The sequence below is a fragment of the Trichosurus vulpecula genome, chromosome 3 (assembly GCF_011100635.1).
Source record: "Trichosurus vulpecula isolate mTriVul1 chromosome 3, mTriVul1.pri, whole genome shotgun sequence".
Lineage (NCBI taxonomy): Eukaryota > Metazoa > Chordata > Mammalia > Diprotodontia > Phalangeridae > Trichosurus > Trichosurus vulpecula.
The window spans coordinates 417,094,917-417,110,487 of NC_050575.1; the positions used below are offsets into that span (position 1 = coordinate 417,094,917).

General features: G+C 48.0%; 1 protein-coding gene across 1 annotated transcript in view; it reads left to right on the plus strand.

The window, feature by feature from the left end:
• The window catches only part of NBAS (NBAS subunit of NRZ tethering complex), a 271,212-nt gene that overhangs the window by 240,719 nt on the left and 14,922 nt on the right, over positions 1–15,571 (plus strand). Inside the window, exons 49-50 of the mRNA XM_036750476.1 lie at positions 1,122–1,261; positions 4,939–5,083. Of these exons, the coding sequence (XP_036606371.1) occupies positions 1,122–1,261; positions 4,939–5,083 (285 nt within the window). The remainder of the gene's footprint in view (positions 1–1,121; positions 1,262–4,938; positions 5,084–15,571) is intronic.

Sequence of the window (15,571 nt, forward strand, 5' to 3'; positions counted from 1 at the left end):
TACTCTGAGGTTAGCATTTTGCTTTGGGGCGCTCTCATTGGAAGAGTGTTCGTGTGATTTGGCCAGATGAGACTCTGGGTAGCCATTAAGGAGCCCCCTGGCTTTGAAAACCCAGATGTTGGTACTTCTCTCTCTGATAACTATGTATATATTGCTGTGGTCAGACAGAAGCCTATCTGTTGATTTGTGTTATTTCCTCTGTAATTTCTGTTTGTATTTGCTCTGAAGTTCAGGGTGCTGACTTCTCCCCCTGAACTAAGTGAATGATATACGTATATGTATACACACGTTTAACTAAAGTAAGATTGTTAACCCCTTAAAGTTGCTTTCCTTTAGAAAAGCAGATCAAAGAACCTGTGCTAGCAGCCCTCCTGTGTGCCAGTGTTATTGGCCTTACACCTCCACAGCAGCTACAAGTAACATTAGTGTTACAGCCCCCAAACCAGGCAGTTGGCCCCTGGGGCACTTGGCAGTTCTGTAAGACCAAACATTTCATGGGAGAAGCAAATGTGCTCCTGTAGATGGAGTTTCTTCACCTAGGAGTTCCCTGTGCCAGTGAAATCCTAGGCCTTGTCCCTGTTCCTGTCTGTGCACATAGAGAACATGTGTATTGTGACATGTGTGTGCACGTGAATGTATGTGCATGTGTGTGCCCATGCACCTCTGTACACAGTGTGTATATACATGCCTTTTGGGCATGTGCAGTAGGATACTGTTCCAGGCTCTCCGTAGGTACAGGGACACTGATGAATTAGCGCAGTCCTTGGGAAGCTGATGTGCTCTTGGGGGAGCTTAAGGGGGCATGGGCCTCAGAGGGCATCTCATCCAGCCCCTCCATTATTCAGAAGGGAAAACTGAGGCAAATTATGCAAAATAAACATGTAATTATTTGGGGGGTGCAGAGCACTAGCATCTACAGAGAGGTTCCAGCAAGGTGTTGGTGGTTTTTCAGCTGAGCCTTGAAGGGAGCCAAGGGCTCCAAGAGCATGATGTGAGGGAGATGACCTGTGCTGGCCTGTGCAGAGGTGTCAGGGTCACCGGGAGGGTTCAGCTGGAGCCCAGGCTCTCCCAGGGGCGTCTGGGAACCTCCTCTCCAGTGTTCACGTCTTTCTTCCCTGCAGGTCACCGTCGCCGACATTGAGAATGAAGAGCGACGCTCCACTCTCTTCTTGGGTCTCCTTGAGGCCAGTCATCAGCAGGTGGAATTTCAGCACCTGGCTTTGCTCTTGCAAGCTTGGCCACCTGTGAAAAGTGTGGACGTGTAAGTATGGCCAGAAAGAGATGATGTATTTATATCATCTTATTTTGAAAATTGCTGTCTTTGAAAGAACTGATGAATCAAAAAGCCTGTTTCTTTCTAAAAAATAAATTTACTAAAGTTACCTTCCTGAGCTGATAAGAAAAGCTCACAGCATAGGCCTTTAGAGTTAGAAATCTTTGCACCCTCACATTCAACTGCTCAGGAAACTGAACCCCAGAAAAGGGAAGCCATGTGGTCAGTGACATACAGCCATAAGTCGGAGTCAGTCCTGGAAGCCGGGTCCTGTGCTCCTTGGAACAACCTCCCTCTCATCTCTGTGTGGAATCAGAGCCCTCAGCTTCAGAACACAGGCGGCGTTGCCGTGAGACAGCCAGTGCCCAGGCCAGTCAACAAGCATTTATTCATGAAGCACTTTCCATGTGCCAGGAACTGTGCTGTGTGCTGGTAATACAGCTGAGGCTGGGGGGACAGATAAGGGAAGAAGGTACCCTGCTAAAGGCATGGTGAAGAAACCTGCTAAGAAATGCTCACCTTTAATGGGGTTCTTGGGAGGGTCCCAGGGGCCAGGCACTTCTGAGCTGTGAATCTGGGCCTCACGGAGTTGTCCAGGAGAAAGAGATTGCTGGGCCTGATGGAGAAGTCAGGAAGAGTGAGTGCTGAACCTCGTCTCCATTTGGTTTCATTTTTATTTTATTTTTCAGTGAATCAGCGTTTGTTTTCTCTCTCTCTCCTACTCTCCCCTCCCAATTTAAAAGAAAAAAAGCCTCTCAGAACCTATATGTGTCCTCACCCAGAGCGTGTTCCCATATTAGCCATGCCCCACGTGTACGTCTCACTCTGGGTCCATCACCTCCCTCCCAGCAGATGGGTTCACTATCAGCGCATTGCTCGTTGCCCTGGTTGGAGATCTTTATTGATTCAGTAACTCCAGCTCACAGATGGCACTACTAAGTGACTGACACCCGGCTGGCAAGGGTCAGAGCCAGGATTTGAATCCAGGACCTTTGACTGCTTCTTCTCTTTGCTACCAGGTTACCTTTTCATGGTGTTGTCTTTCCGCCGCTTGCTTGGGTGCCGACCTATTTGACTCACACATCACGAGTGTCTGAAGGGCCACTGTGAAGCTGATTATGTTTTTTCCGTCCTGCTGGCTTGTAACAAACACCTCGTTCGATCTGTTATCCAAACAGGTTTGCAGCCACGTTGGTTGGCCTTTTTGTGTCAAGCTCCTATTATTCTCCTTAAATAAGAACATTCAGAGCTGACATTCAGAGTCCTCCTCACCTTAGAGCCGATCTAATCCAGCCCTTTCATTTCAGTAATAATAGTAATAATTTAGATTGATGCCACCCACTCATAATTGCTAAAGTATTTTGACATGATGCAGAATCATTTAACAATCTAGTTAGCAAGTGGTAACTTAGTGTGTCGAGGCAGTGGGCCCAAGGTCCCAGAGGATGATAGTGGTGAACCTGGGAGTAGGTAGATGCCAGCCTTCTTGGTTTTCAACCCAATGCAACTTCTGACAGTGTGAGTGATGTTCACTTGGAGATGGTCTCGATGTGACAGGCGGGGCTCTGGGGCAATCTTGCCATCCACCCATCCCCCATTGGTCTCCAAGCCACCCCTTTTTGGTTTATATTTATAAAGAAAGGGCCTCTCACAAGGGTGATGAAAAGAACCTTGATTCCCCTGATGAAGGATGACTTCTCTCTTTTGTAAGGATTGACTTGTGAGGTTGCAGCTGCCATCTGCAATAGAGTGGTAGTTTCCTTCTACTGAATGTCATGTTCTAGGTTCTAAGGTCCCTCTTGGTACTGAGGTCCATGGTCTAGGTTCCCAGGTCCCTCCTGGTGCTGACAACCCATGTTCTAGATTCCAAGGCCCCTCCCAGACTCACGCCACATTCTAGGTTCCCACGTCCCTCCTGGTGCTGAAACTCTACGTTCTAGATTCTAAGGTCCCTCTCGGCACTGGCACACCATGTTCTAGATTACAAGGTCCCTCCTGGCCCCAACATTCTGCGTTCCCTGCCCTGATGCCTTCCTCCTTCAGTTCTGATGTTCTGTGACAGCAGGCTCTCTGAGCCCCAGCTGTGCATTGAGCTCACAGGAAGCTCTCAGAGATGCTGTGGTTGCTATAAATGAGACATATGTTCCAGGCCTGAATTAGGAATCTGAGCTCATTGATGTTTTCACTCTTTAGCCAGTGCTGAACTTCTCTTTTCCCTCTTACTTCTTCTGAAATGGTAATTGTGCTGTTTGAGTTGCAATGTCCTCACTAGGATCAGCCCCTGAGTGTCTTTCATGCCTGCCCTAAGAAGAAAAAGATCTTGCTTTTGGGAGAGAATGAGGCCCCTTCTTAGACTGTAGCTCCAGGTGGAGACAGACTCAGCTGCAGCGGGCACTGACAGTGGCCAGAGCCTAACACGTGGGCAGTTCATGCATCCCTCCCTCCAGGAGTCACCTGGCCCTGTATTCATAGGTGGGCTTCCTTCTCCTGGGATCCTGGAGCCATTGGAGTAATTCAGAATTAAGAGTCATCACATGGGCCTTGGCTTGAATCATCTGCTCCACTGTCTCATTTAACAGAGGGGAGCCTGCCCCCCAGAACCTGGCTCCAGCCTTCCTGAGAACCAAGCCATGCCATCAGATGGAAGGAGCACTGGAGGCAGAGCCCAAAGGTCTGGGTTCTAATCACAGCAAGAATCTTCTCAGTGCTTATTCATAGTTCAGGAGGAGCATCCGCTTTGTGGGCATTTCTAAATGCAGCTGCATTCTCCCTCCAAATGTTTCTGCTTTCCCCCCAGGCTGCTCCCCTGCTGCGCCCAGCTTGGCCCCCAAAGATACTTCTGACCTTGAGCCATGCTCTGTCCTTTCCTAAAGAGGAAGGGATTGGGGTGGGGGGGGGGTGGAGCAGGGCAGAGGATGTGCTCCGAGTTGGGCTCTTGACACAGAAGAGGAATTCTGTGTGTTCTCCTCATCCCCCAAAGCACAGAATTAGAACCAGTGGGTTGAATTGATAGGACTGCTTTCGTCTCCCAAGAAAGGATTTCCCCATGTTGAGAGCTCATCGGTGGCATGGGCTGCCTGCCTCAGGACGTGCTGGGTTTTCTGTTACCAGACACTGTCCATCAAAGGTTGGATGACGGCATGGTGGGAGGGCTAGATGGGTGTTCCTATTCCAAGGACGATCAGGGTTGGACCATGTGCCCTTCAAGATCCTTTCCAGGGCTGAGGCCTGTCACCTGGCCTCACCTACTCATTAACTGCATGGCCTGGCCAAATGATGTGCCTTCCCTTCACATTAGTTTTCTTACCTGCCAAATACTAGTGGTCATCACAGCCAGTTTGGGGCAACCTTGTCCTTGTTAGATGGATAGAACGCCTGACAGGTGTTTTGAGATCTTGAGACACCAGTGATAGGGGCACTTGACCCTCAATCTAGCCCCTTGCATTCTGCCACTGACTTCTGGAGTGTAGTGGGGACCGGGGGTTCCCACCAGGGACAGGCACAGAATGTCTTAGACTTTTATTCTGGGGTTCTCAAGAGCCCGGAGGCACCGGCACTTTCTGGAAAATCCAGTGTGACTGTGATAGGGAGAGGGGTGCCCACCCTCCCCTGCCCTCTTAATGATGCCTCCTGCTCACTCCCTCCCTTCCTTTCTCTCTGGTTAGGAGCAGCAAGGACAGTAATCCCTGGATGAAGCTCGCAGCAGCGATGCTGTCCAGGAGCACAGATGAGAACAAGGCCGCCCTGGGCCAGGATGTGTTGATGCTCTGCCGTTCTCTGTACCGCACCCCACAGAGCCTTCCCCTAGAGGTGAGTGGCTGCTTGTGTTCCTAGGGACCTTCCCCAGTCGGGGGCCCAGGCTCGGCACTGCCTGGTAAGGGCCTGTCATTTCTCACTTACTGAGGAAAGAAGCCTCCCCCAAGAAGGCTGGAAATGGGTTTTCTTTCAGCTGATACTTTCAGGGGTCCCCCTGCATCAGTCTATCCTTTCCCACCCAGCCCCTCGTATTCCAGAGTACCCCAGTAGACACCAGCCTTGCCAGGCTTAGCAGTGTTGGGAAGTGTCTGGCTGGCTCTGGGCAAGAATCCGGTAACTCTCCTTCCACCCTCTGGTGGGATTTATATAACCACAGCTTTTGTTTCCTCAAAATAGAGTATGCTTAAAAAAATAAGTTCACTTTCCTTCTGACCCCTGGTTATGATCTGGCCCCATATATTAAGCCCAAAGGGGATATTAGTGGTCAGTGGTTACAATGACCACTCACCCTGGTGGTGGTTGAGCTGGAGCTTCCATGTGCGGCTCTCCCCTTCATTGGGAAGATTCTGGCATCCGCCTCCCAACCCCCCTTGAGTCCTGTTCCTGTCCAGGGCCTCCATGGTGGATACACCTTCTCAGTGGAAGGCCATCCAAGGGTATCTTCGTATTGAGTGTCCATGGTACTCATCTTTCTGTAGGACTGACTTCCATCTTTTCTAACCATGGGAGGTGTGTTTGGGTAACTTCCTCCAGCAGCCTGGGACACAGAGCAGAGAAGGTCAAGTGGGAATGATTCGGGATAGAGGATTGTCAGGGCATAAACTTTGGTAGGAGGAGCAGGCCAGGAAAACAAAGGAGGAAGATGCTGTGTAGGTGATTATGGGGGGAAGGAAGATGAGAGGGGGGTGAGGGATTGGGGGGGATGAGGGAGGCTGGAGAGATTGGAGATTACAGTGAGACTGTAGGGGAGGTTAGAAGTGGCAAGGCAGAGTAAGAGATGGGAGGGGAGGAGATCAGAAAACATTTATTAAGCACCTTCTGTGTGCCAGGCACTGTGCTGAATGCTGGGGATGAAGAAGAGACACCCCTGCTCTCAAGGAATTTCCAATCTAAGGTCAAAGGTGGGAGGGGCAGAGCTGGCCCACTCCTAAGAGCCAGTCCTAAGGTCTGGCCTCCCTGGGAAGGGCAGAAGTGGGGTGAGCACGGTGGGGATGCCCCAGCAGGTGCCCTGGGCCTGGCCACCCCCACAGCCACCTGCTGCTGGAGGAGTCTGGAGCTCTGAACAGACTGTTGCATTGGAAATATTTTCACATATAAAGTGATTAGAAAAGTGAAATATTAAATTTGATTCTTTGAATCCTCCTTGTTATCACTGGAGTGGATTATGTTCATTAGGAATGCAGGCTTCATGAACGAGCAGCTGAGGAAGCAACCAGAGAAGTATTTATCGACTGGATTTGAAGTGAGGCCATCTATCTTTTAAACCAGCCTTCCTTGTGCTGGCCTGATAGAATCAGTCTTTAAAATATTGGAAATAACAACAAGCAGTAGGCATCAGTCAGTGAAAGACTGGGTCTGGGGGTGACCCTCAGTGAGAAGCCAGGTCTGGGGGTGACCCTCGTGAGTCTATCCAAGGCCTTGCAAGGTGGGTGTGAACCAGGAAGGCCTGGGGCCTGAGGACCAGCGAGTTCAGAGCAGTTGGTTCCTCATGTGGTGTCACATGACACAGTGACATCACAGAGCACTGCACTTTAGGCTGTATTAGTTCTTGAAGACCTTGTGTTGCATTAGAAGGGTTGGTGGTCAGCATCCATGGAGAGAGTGCTATATTCCAGCTTCTCAGGGCAGCGCTGTGATCTTGCTGATGCAGGTACTTGGTCCAGCACAGATTGTGGTCCGTGGTGATGGCTGATCTGATGGGAGCTGTCCAAGGTCTCCTCTTAGTCTGCCGGGTGGGCTTGGGTGTGGTGGGCCTTCTGCTCTGGGTGCATGGCCTGCCTGGCCCATCAGTCGCTGCCCTCGAGGTGTGGCCTGGGTGGTGATGGTTTGTAGCCTCTTCTCCTTGGCCTGTGGGTGAGCTGGAGAACCCCAGCACCCCAAAGAGAGGCCTTTGTTTTAGGAGGAAATCTGTAATATTTAAGAGAACTGTACACCTTCCACAAGACAATCCTGCCTGCCATCCTTGGGCTCCACATCAGACCCCAGCTCAGGGTTGACTTGGCATCTTTCTGAGCTCCGTGGAGTGTTGGAAGGGCCACAGGTTGTGGAAGCTGGGAAGACCTGGGGTCGAGTCTGGCCTTGGCCACATTCTGCTTGTGTGACCCAGGGTAAGGCACCCGTCGTAGGGGTGATGACAACCTTCCTGGGAGCCCTGAGGCCCACGGGCACATGGAGAAGTCCCAGGAGTCGTCAACGATGCTTTATGTCTTTCTAGACTGGGCATGCCCTTTGCCCCTGGGCCTCATTTCCCCACTGTTTGAAGTGGGCATAATGGTGGGTTGTTGGGAGGTGGGGGGGAGGGCCAGGCCTCAAAGGCTAGACAAGCCCCTTCTTTCTCTCACTGACTTCTAGTCAAAGAGGATTATATTTTTTAGTTCCAGAGCCCTCCACTTGCTCATGTTGTTGCTTGATCTCAGAGTAGCCCTGGGATTTAGGCATAGGAGGGCTTAATCCTCCCATTTTAGTCATTACAGTCCTGGGGCTCTGTGGCCCATGAGAGCCCTGGATTTAAATCGTGGGAGCACCAGGACAACATAAACCAAACACGGCTACAAACAAAACACTTCCGTTGACAGAGACAATCTCCCACCTCTGCCATTGCTGAGGCAGTCCTGGTGGGGGCTTCTGTCTCACTTCCACAAGGGTGGTCACAGATGACAGAGCTCCTGTGGTCCCCTCCAGGACACTCCCTTTGCAGCTGAGCAGATTATCTTATGATTCCTCTGCCAGAGGTCAGAAGGAACGCAGAGACCCTTTGTTCACCTTCTCTGTAGAAAGTCTTCTGCAAATTCCCTGTCTCCTTCAGGCCCAGAGAGGGTAGAGATTTATTTGGAATTACACAGCCAACAGAAGATGAATTCTGATTAGATAAGGCTGAAGGCCTCTTTTCTGTTCTGTAAAGGCTGAATTGGAAACCTTTACCTGGGATTTGTCCATTAGAGCTGGCGCTCTGGCTGGCACTCTGTGTTAGAAAGACGCACAGTAAAAGATTTAGCCGGGGTCTTGGATGGGCAGCTCCAAATGAGCTGGTATTAAGTACATTTGTATATGTTCTAAGTAGGTCACAAGCCGATTACATTGTCACATCTCCTGCATTGTCATCTGAGTTTCCTAGGAAATACATTCTGGATTACAGATGCACAATTAGCCAGAGCTTTAGAATAGGCCTGTCCTTGCCCAGAGCCTTTGGAAATCATTCTCACTGCATAACTGGGGATTCCTTTCTCCATGGCCATGACTGGCCCTTTTCATCTGGTGAGAGCAATGGTCACATTTTGCCCATGAAATAATGGAACGCAGGTCATATTCCGTTCTGGGCACTGCGTCGTGTCACGTGAAGGATGTGAGCAGACTGTAAGGCATCCTCAGCAGGGGCCTAGGTGAGGAGGAGATGGGAAACGTTGCAGACAGGACCAGAGGAAGGAACAGGTGATGCTGAGTCTATACAGAAGAGAAGACTGGGGGTGGGGGGCTTGAAGGCAGGGGGACGCAGGATACCTGTGGAGAAGAATTAGGTGCCTTAGAGCAGAAGTAGTCAAAGTAGGGAGATAGTTTCAAGGAGGCAGATTTCAATTTGGTCAGAGGAGGAAATTCTTAATACTTGGATCCATCCAATAAAAAGAATAGACTTCCTCAGGAAGTACGGTGAATTCCCCTTTAAAGGGGGCATTCAGTGGGGAAGAGGGAAATTCATGTTTCGGGCATAGGAACATTTACTAGATGCTGCTTCTGGAATTCCGTGTTTGTAACTGGTCAGAAAGACTTTAAACAACAACAAAAGGGTGGGGGAGCAAGAAACTTGCTTTCCTCTCTCTCCCAGGCAGGGAATAGGAAAGCCACTGAGATGCCTGGAAGTTGGCAGGAGCCAAGGTCAAAGAAAGAAGCCTTGGCCTCCATTGTCGATATTCAAATGCGGTGAGCAGGAGGCTCTGGTATTTCTCAGGCAAGGAAGTACATTTGGCCTTCTAGGGTGAGGGCTGCTTGGTGGCTGGGTGTGGCTGGGAATGAACCTCCTTTGGTTCAAATTGAGAGGAGAGAGAAAGGGGGAGGGGTGTTGACATCAGAGGCTTGGACACTAAACTCTTGGGAGAAGCCCAAATTCTCAGGGGCAGCATGATAAGGACTATGGGTAAGGGGTACTGGAGAGAGAAACAAGTGATTTTGTCGTTGGAGCATATGACTGATCACCTGGTTACAAATGGGAAGTAGATGAGCTTGGGAAACATCCATCCTGGTCCACAAGCAGGCATTGGATTAGGATTAGGCACCGAGGAGGCACCACAAGGCTAGGAGTCAAGAGTCCAGCCTCAGCCACTGCCTAGCTGTGAGACCCTGGGCAAGTCACTTGCCTCAGTTTCCTCATTTGCAAAATGAGGATCCTACTAGCACCTACCTACGGGGTTGTTGTGAGAATCAAATAAGTTACCACATATAAAGTGCTTTGCCAACCTTTAGGGGCTCTATAAAAAGCTGCTACCACTGCTCCTGAACAGAATTCTAGGAGATTTCAGTTTCCCAGACACCAGCTAGTTCTCTCTCTCCTAGGAGCAGAATGACCAGTAACTTCTCAACTTGGCCTGGTTATGATCTCATTCTTCAGCAGATTAAGGAAACAATAAGTGGAAATTCTTGATCCTTAGGGCAGTCCTGCAATTTAGGCTGGATCTGATTCCTGCTAAGGAGTTGGGAATGATGGGAGCTTGGTGGGGGAGAAGGCGTGGAGCTGCTGCGCACTCCCTCTTAGAGTTTGTAATCAGAGAGAAGAAATCTGGGTGTGGTCTAATGTGCATGTGGATGTCGGAGAAGAGAGCAAAGACAAGGAGGAGCGGGGGGGGGTGGGGGGGGGGGTGGGTGGGGGGGTGGGGGGGGTGGAAGATGCTCAAGAATAAAATTCTGAATAAACAAAAGGAAATAGTTCCAATGAAGAGAAAAAAAAAATTAGTTGTGCCTGAAGAGACCGTTGTGGATGCACAGGGAACTCACCAACAAACTTGGGGCTAAACGAGAAATGGATCCTCTTACTGAAACCCAGGAGTTATAGGAATAAAACCAGAGACCACATTTTACAGACATAATGGAAGACTTTGATAACTGGAGAGATACCCGTTGCTCATTGTTGGGCCGTGTTCCAATAATAAAAATAATTACCTTAATTGTCAGATTCAGTGCCATTCTAATCAAACCAACAAAGAATTACTTTGTAAAATTAGACATAATAATAACAAAATACATCTGGAGGAGGTAAAAGGAAGTCTGGTCTTCTCAAGGGAACTAATAGAGAAAAAAAGTTGGAAGGGGGCCTACCAGTGCCATATTTCAAATTATACTATAAAGCAGTAATCATCAGAATTGCTTGGTACTGGTTGTTTAAAAAAAAGAAAAGCTTATCAGTGGGACAGATTAGGGGAAAAAAATCCAGAAACAAATGAATACAATAGTGTAGCATTTAATAAAGTCAAGGATACCAACTATGGGATGTGCTATTTGACAAAAACTGGTGGAAAAATTGGAGAGTAGTCTAAGAGGCATTAAAGTTGGACCAAGATCTCAATATACTCCAAATGAATATATGACCGCAGTATAAAAAGGTACATCATTAACGAGTCAGAGAAGAATGAAACCCGAGTGTCTTTGGGATAAGAATGAATAAGGAGAGAGTTCTGGTGAAACAAAGGTTAGAACAGTTGTGATTACATAAAAAGTTTTTGTACAGATGTAATCAGTGAAGTTAGAAGGGAAACAGTAAACTGGGTAATTTGGGGTTCTTTTTGCAGCCAACTTCTTGGTTAAAGGAATTGGTTAAATATTGGTTGGTCAGATATTCAAAAACTTGGTTAAATATTCAAAATACATGATATTGAAACACAATTTATAAGAACAAGAGGCATGCTCCAGGAGATTATGGACAAAAGACAGTCTTCAAAAGCCGAAATTAAAATGAAAAATATCTGTATAAAAATGCTCCAAGTCACTGGTAACAAGGAAAATGGAAAATAACACATCCCAGAGATATGACCTCATGTTCACCAGATCAGCAAAGATGGCAAACACAGAAAGTGACTGTTGTTGGGGGGTCAAGGTGGCCAGGCACACTCATGCATGGTTTGTCAGTGATGCTGTGAATGGACAGGCCCATTCTGGGAAGCAGGTTGGAACTCAGCCTCCAACTTCACTAAAATATACTTAGCCACCTCTAGGCCTGTACTCCAAAGAGATCAAAGTCAGAAAGGACGGACCCACATGAACCATTATATTTATAGCAACTATTTTTGCCGTAGGAAAGACCTGGAAATACAGCAGATGCCCATCAGCTGGTAGATGAGTGAAAAAAATTGTGACATGTAATTGTGATGGAATATTAGTACAGTATAAGAAATTATGAAGGGGCCATATTAAGAGAAACCCGGGAAGACTTGTCTGAGCTGGTGCAGAGCAAAGCGATCAGAACCAGGAGGATGGCTTATGTAGTAACAAAGGGTAAACAGCTTTGATTCACACAGCGACCAATCCTGACTCCCAAAGGCTGACGATGGAAGGATGGTGCTGTAAGCACAGAACAAGGCAGGCATTTTCCAGTACAAGCAAAGTGTGGATTTGTTGTGCTTGATAATAAATATTTGTTGTCAGAGAGGGCTCTTGTTTTTGGAAGCGAGAGACATTGTAAGGGAGGGATAGTGAAAGATGGAAAGAGAAAAAGAAAGAAAGGAAGGAAGAGAAAAAGAAAGGAAGGAAGGAGGAAAGAGGAGTGAAGGAAACCTTAGAAGAATACCCAGAAGAAAGCAGAAGGAAGTTCAGAAAGTGACATAGACTGGCATGGTAGTGTTCATAATTCATCATTATTAAATTTCATGCATATTTAAAAAACCAGTATACATTCATTTACAATCCTCTTTCTGCTCTTGGTGCATAAAAATGTTCGTGTTTGTTGATGTTTGTCAAATTCATAATTAATGCTAAAAAAAGGAATTTAGAGAATATGGAAGATGGAAGAAGGTGTGGTAGCAGGGGGTAAATGTGAGCGACTGATCTGGCCGTGTGAAAACAGTGTCAGGAATACTAAAGCTCAGGGTATGTTGAGTCTGATGAGAGAAGCTCAGGACAACACATGGTTGTGGCTGTTTTGTTTTGTTTGTTTGTGGCTCTGTTGTGAGGACCAGAGAAGGGCCTGGACCTTGGCTGAGGTGGGGGTGGAGGGATAATGACCACCAAGCACAGAGAGAGAAGCCAGAGCTTCTTGGTCTCCTTATGCCAAGGAGAATGACCTTTCCACTGGAAGTGACAGAACAAAACAGACTAGCAGGGAGTTGATAACCAAAATAAGTAATGGAACTGCCCTTGATGAATTGAAGCCTCTTGGCCCAAACAGGCTGGGTCCTTGGTCTCAAAACCACTGGCAGATGGGATGGCTGAGCCACTGCCACTGATATTTGAAAGATTATGGAAACAGGGAGGTGCCACAGAATTTGAAAGGGCAAATGTTGTCTTGGTTTTTAAAAATGGAATGAGAAGAGTCTTGAAATGATAGGCCAGTGAGCTTGACTTGGAATACTGTGAAGATTCCAGAATCAATCATTGAGAATGTGAGCCCCTAGAAAAGGAAGTGAGGATTCCAAAGAGCCAGTGTAGTTTCTCCAAGAGCTGGGCATGGGACGGAGTTCTGAACTGAGAGAGGAAAGGAATGGTATGTCTTGAACTGTCTTCATGAGCTTGAATGACTGTCATGTGGGAAAGAGATGAGCAGAGCAGTGAGTGAGAGATGGGGGCTAAGCCAAGCTTTCCCAAGCTGGATCGATCCATCTGTCAGAAATCTGTCCATCCATCCATCTATCCACGTGTCTGTCTGTCTATCTATCTATCTAACCGTCTGTCTGTCCATCTGTCCGTCCATCTATCTGTCTGTCTGTCCGTCCATCTGTCCATCCATCCATAACATCCACCCATCTGTTTATCCATCTGTCCATCCATCCATCCACCCACCCATCCATCTATCCATCCATGTACCCAATTATTTATCTATGAAATACTTCACAAACTATTTGAAAGCTTTCATTCTATCTTTGTACCCCTAGTGCCCGGCACATGGTAGGTGCTCAGTCAGTGCTGGTGGCAGAGCTGGGGTTTGTGTCCAGATTCTCTGTGATGTCTTGCATCTAGGGCTCTGTCTCGTATTTCTGCCATTACTGGACCTGCACTTCCCTTGCCTCAGTCTCTCTGTCTTTGAGGTGGGAGTACTTGGTGCAGCGGGCTCTCAGACACCTTCTGGTATGTGATCCCCGCATGTGAACAGAGGGGTGCGAATGGGAAGGTGACCCCAAGCATGGTCATTAGAAGGGGAGAAGTGTGTCCAAAGGTCTGCTGCACCGGCAAATTAGGCAGTCTCCTTGCCATGTTCTGTCATATCTTGAACCACCTCGGTCATGGAATGATTTGAGTCTTCATCCTTTGACCAAAAAGCACATGTATTTTTGGTACTTAGTTTCTGAAATGTGGCCCATTCCTAATGATTTCTGAAAGAACACTTGAATCCTTTCCTCCTCCTTTCTGCCTCTCCTGCCTTGGTCCCCCTCCCCCTCCTGATGAGTGCTGTCAGCTTCTGCTCCTGGCCCATGGTCACCTCTGGCTGGGAGGGTTTCTCCCCCAGGCAATGTCCCCAGATCTCTCAGATCCAGATCACTCTCTCACAGGTCACGCGGCCCACGGTCTGGAGACAGATTCTTCCTTCTGCTTAGCTCGTATCCATGGTGATGTGAAACCTTCCCAGAAACACAGGCCCTGATGGAATAATAGACGGCCCTATTTGCGTTGCTTCACCTGCTTTAATATCTACCTGGTCAGCTGTGAGGGAGCAGGATTCTATTGGAGAAGCCAGAGAGAAGGGAGGGCCCTGCCGCTTTTGCAGGAGGCCCAGAGTGGTCCAGAACTCCAGGCCTGCTCTTGCAATCTTTCCTGTCCCCAAGCAAGGCCTGGGTGGCTCAGCCCCAGACCCGGGCTGCCTCCGGACTCTGTGTACAGGTCCTCTGCCGTGTGGAGAGGGAGAATGACCTCCGCCCTTGGCTCCGAGTGTGACAAGCCTCCAGCATAGCCGTCTGAGCCTAGCTCATGGGAATGTGAACGCCTGTGCTCAGTGGTGCAGGGGGTCCCTGTGTAGGTTGCTAAGATGCGATGCTGACTCTACAGCATCCGCAGCTTTCTTCATCAGCTGGTCATAGCCAGACAGAAGCTGGTCCCAGTGGCTTCGGGAGCTGATGCTGGTCATTGGAGGAAGCGTGGCCATCGCTTGGATTTGAGCGACGGCTCTTTCACTGTTCACAGACAGGCTAGACCTTTCCAATGTACACAGTCAGAGCTGGGAAGGACCCTACAACGTGTCAGTCTATAAACCATGCATTTATTAAGCACCTGCTGCATTACCAGCATGTTACCAACTCTCCAGTTACCAATGATCTTGTAAAATTAAATTTTTTCAGTCAGCAGAAATCTGCCTTACTCCCTCCCATTTCCCCTTGATTCCTACTTGAGAAGGAAAGAAAAAACAGATAAGTTATAAACATATTTACTTAACAAAAGAAATTCTCACGTTGGTCACAAAAAAAGTCTGTCTGAATTGTGTGCCCTTCATTTCTCTGTCAGGAGGTGGGCAGCATGTTTCATCTAGAGTCCTCTGGAATGAGAATTGCTCATTGTGCCGATCAGAGGTCCTGAGCTTTGCAGAGTTGTTTGTATTTGCAGTATTGCTGGTGTATAAATGGTTCTTCTGATCTTCCTTGACCACCTTGCATCTGTTCATTTAAATCTTCCCAGATTTCTCTGAAGCGTTCCCTTCATCATTTCTTAGGACACAGCAGTATCCCATTCCATCGATAGTTTGTTCAGCCATTCGCCGATTGATTGGCGCCCTCTCAACATCCAAATCTTTGCTGTGTTTCTGTACAGTTGTAGAGCTTGTTTTGCTTAGGATTAATCCCTCCCTTTTATTCTGTCTTCTCCTTTCTCCCCATCTCCTCATTTCCCTGCTGAGTGAAATGCATTTCTGTGCCCAGCTATGTGGCCGTTTTCCCTCTTTCTACCCGTTCCCACAAGAGGAGGCCCAAGTTGCTCGTTCTCTTTCCAGAGCTACCATTTTTTGCCTGTTTTTTTTCTTCCATTGCTCTTATTTGACTTTTTTAAAATAATTTTTTAGCTTTTTTTTTTAATACTCTGGCTTGTTCTCATCTAGGAATTCTAGTGGGCCTTGCACCCAAGCTGCATTCTTCTTTGAGACTTTATTTGCAGGTATTTGTGCCTTGGGTGCTCCTGTTACTGCCATAGCTCTCCATGCTGGAT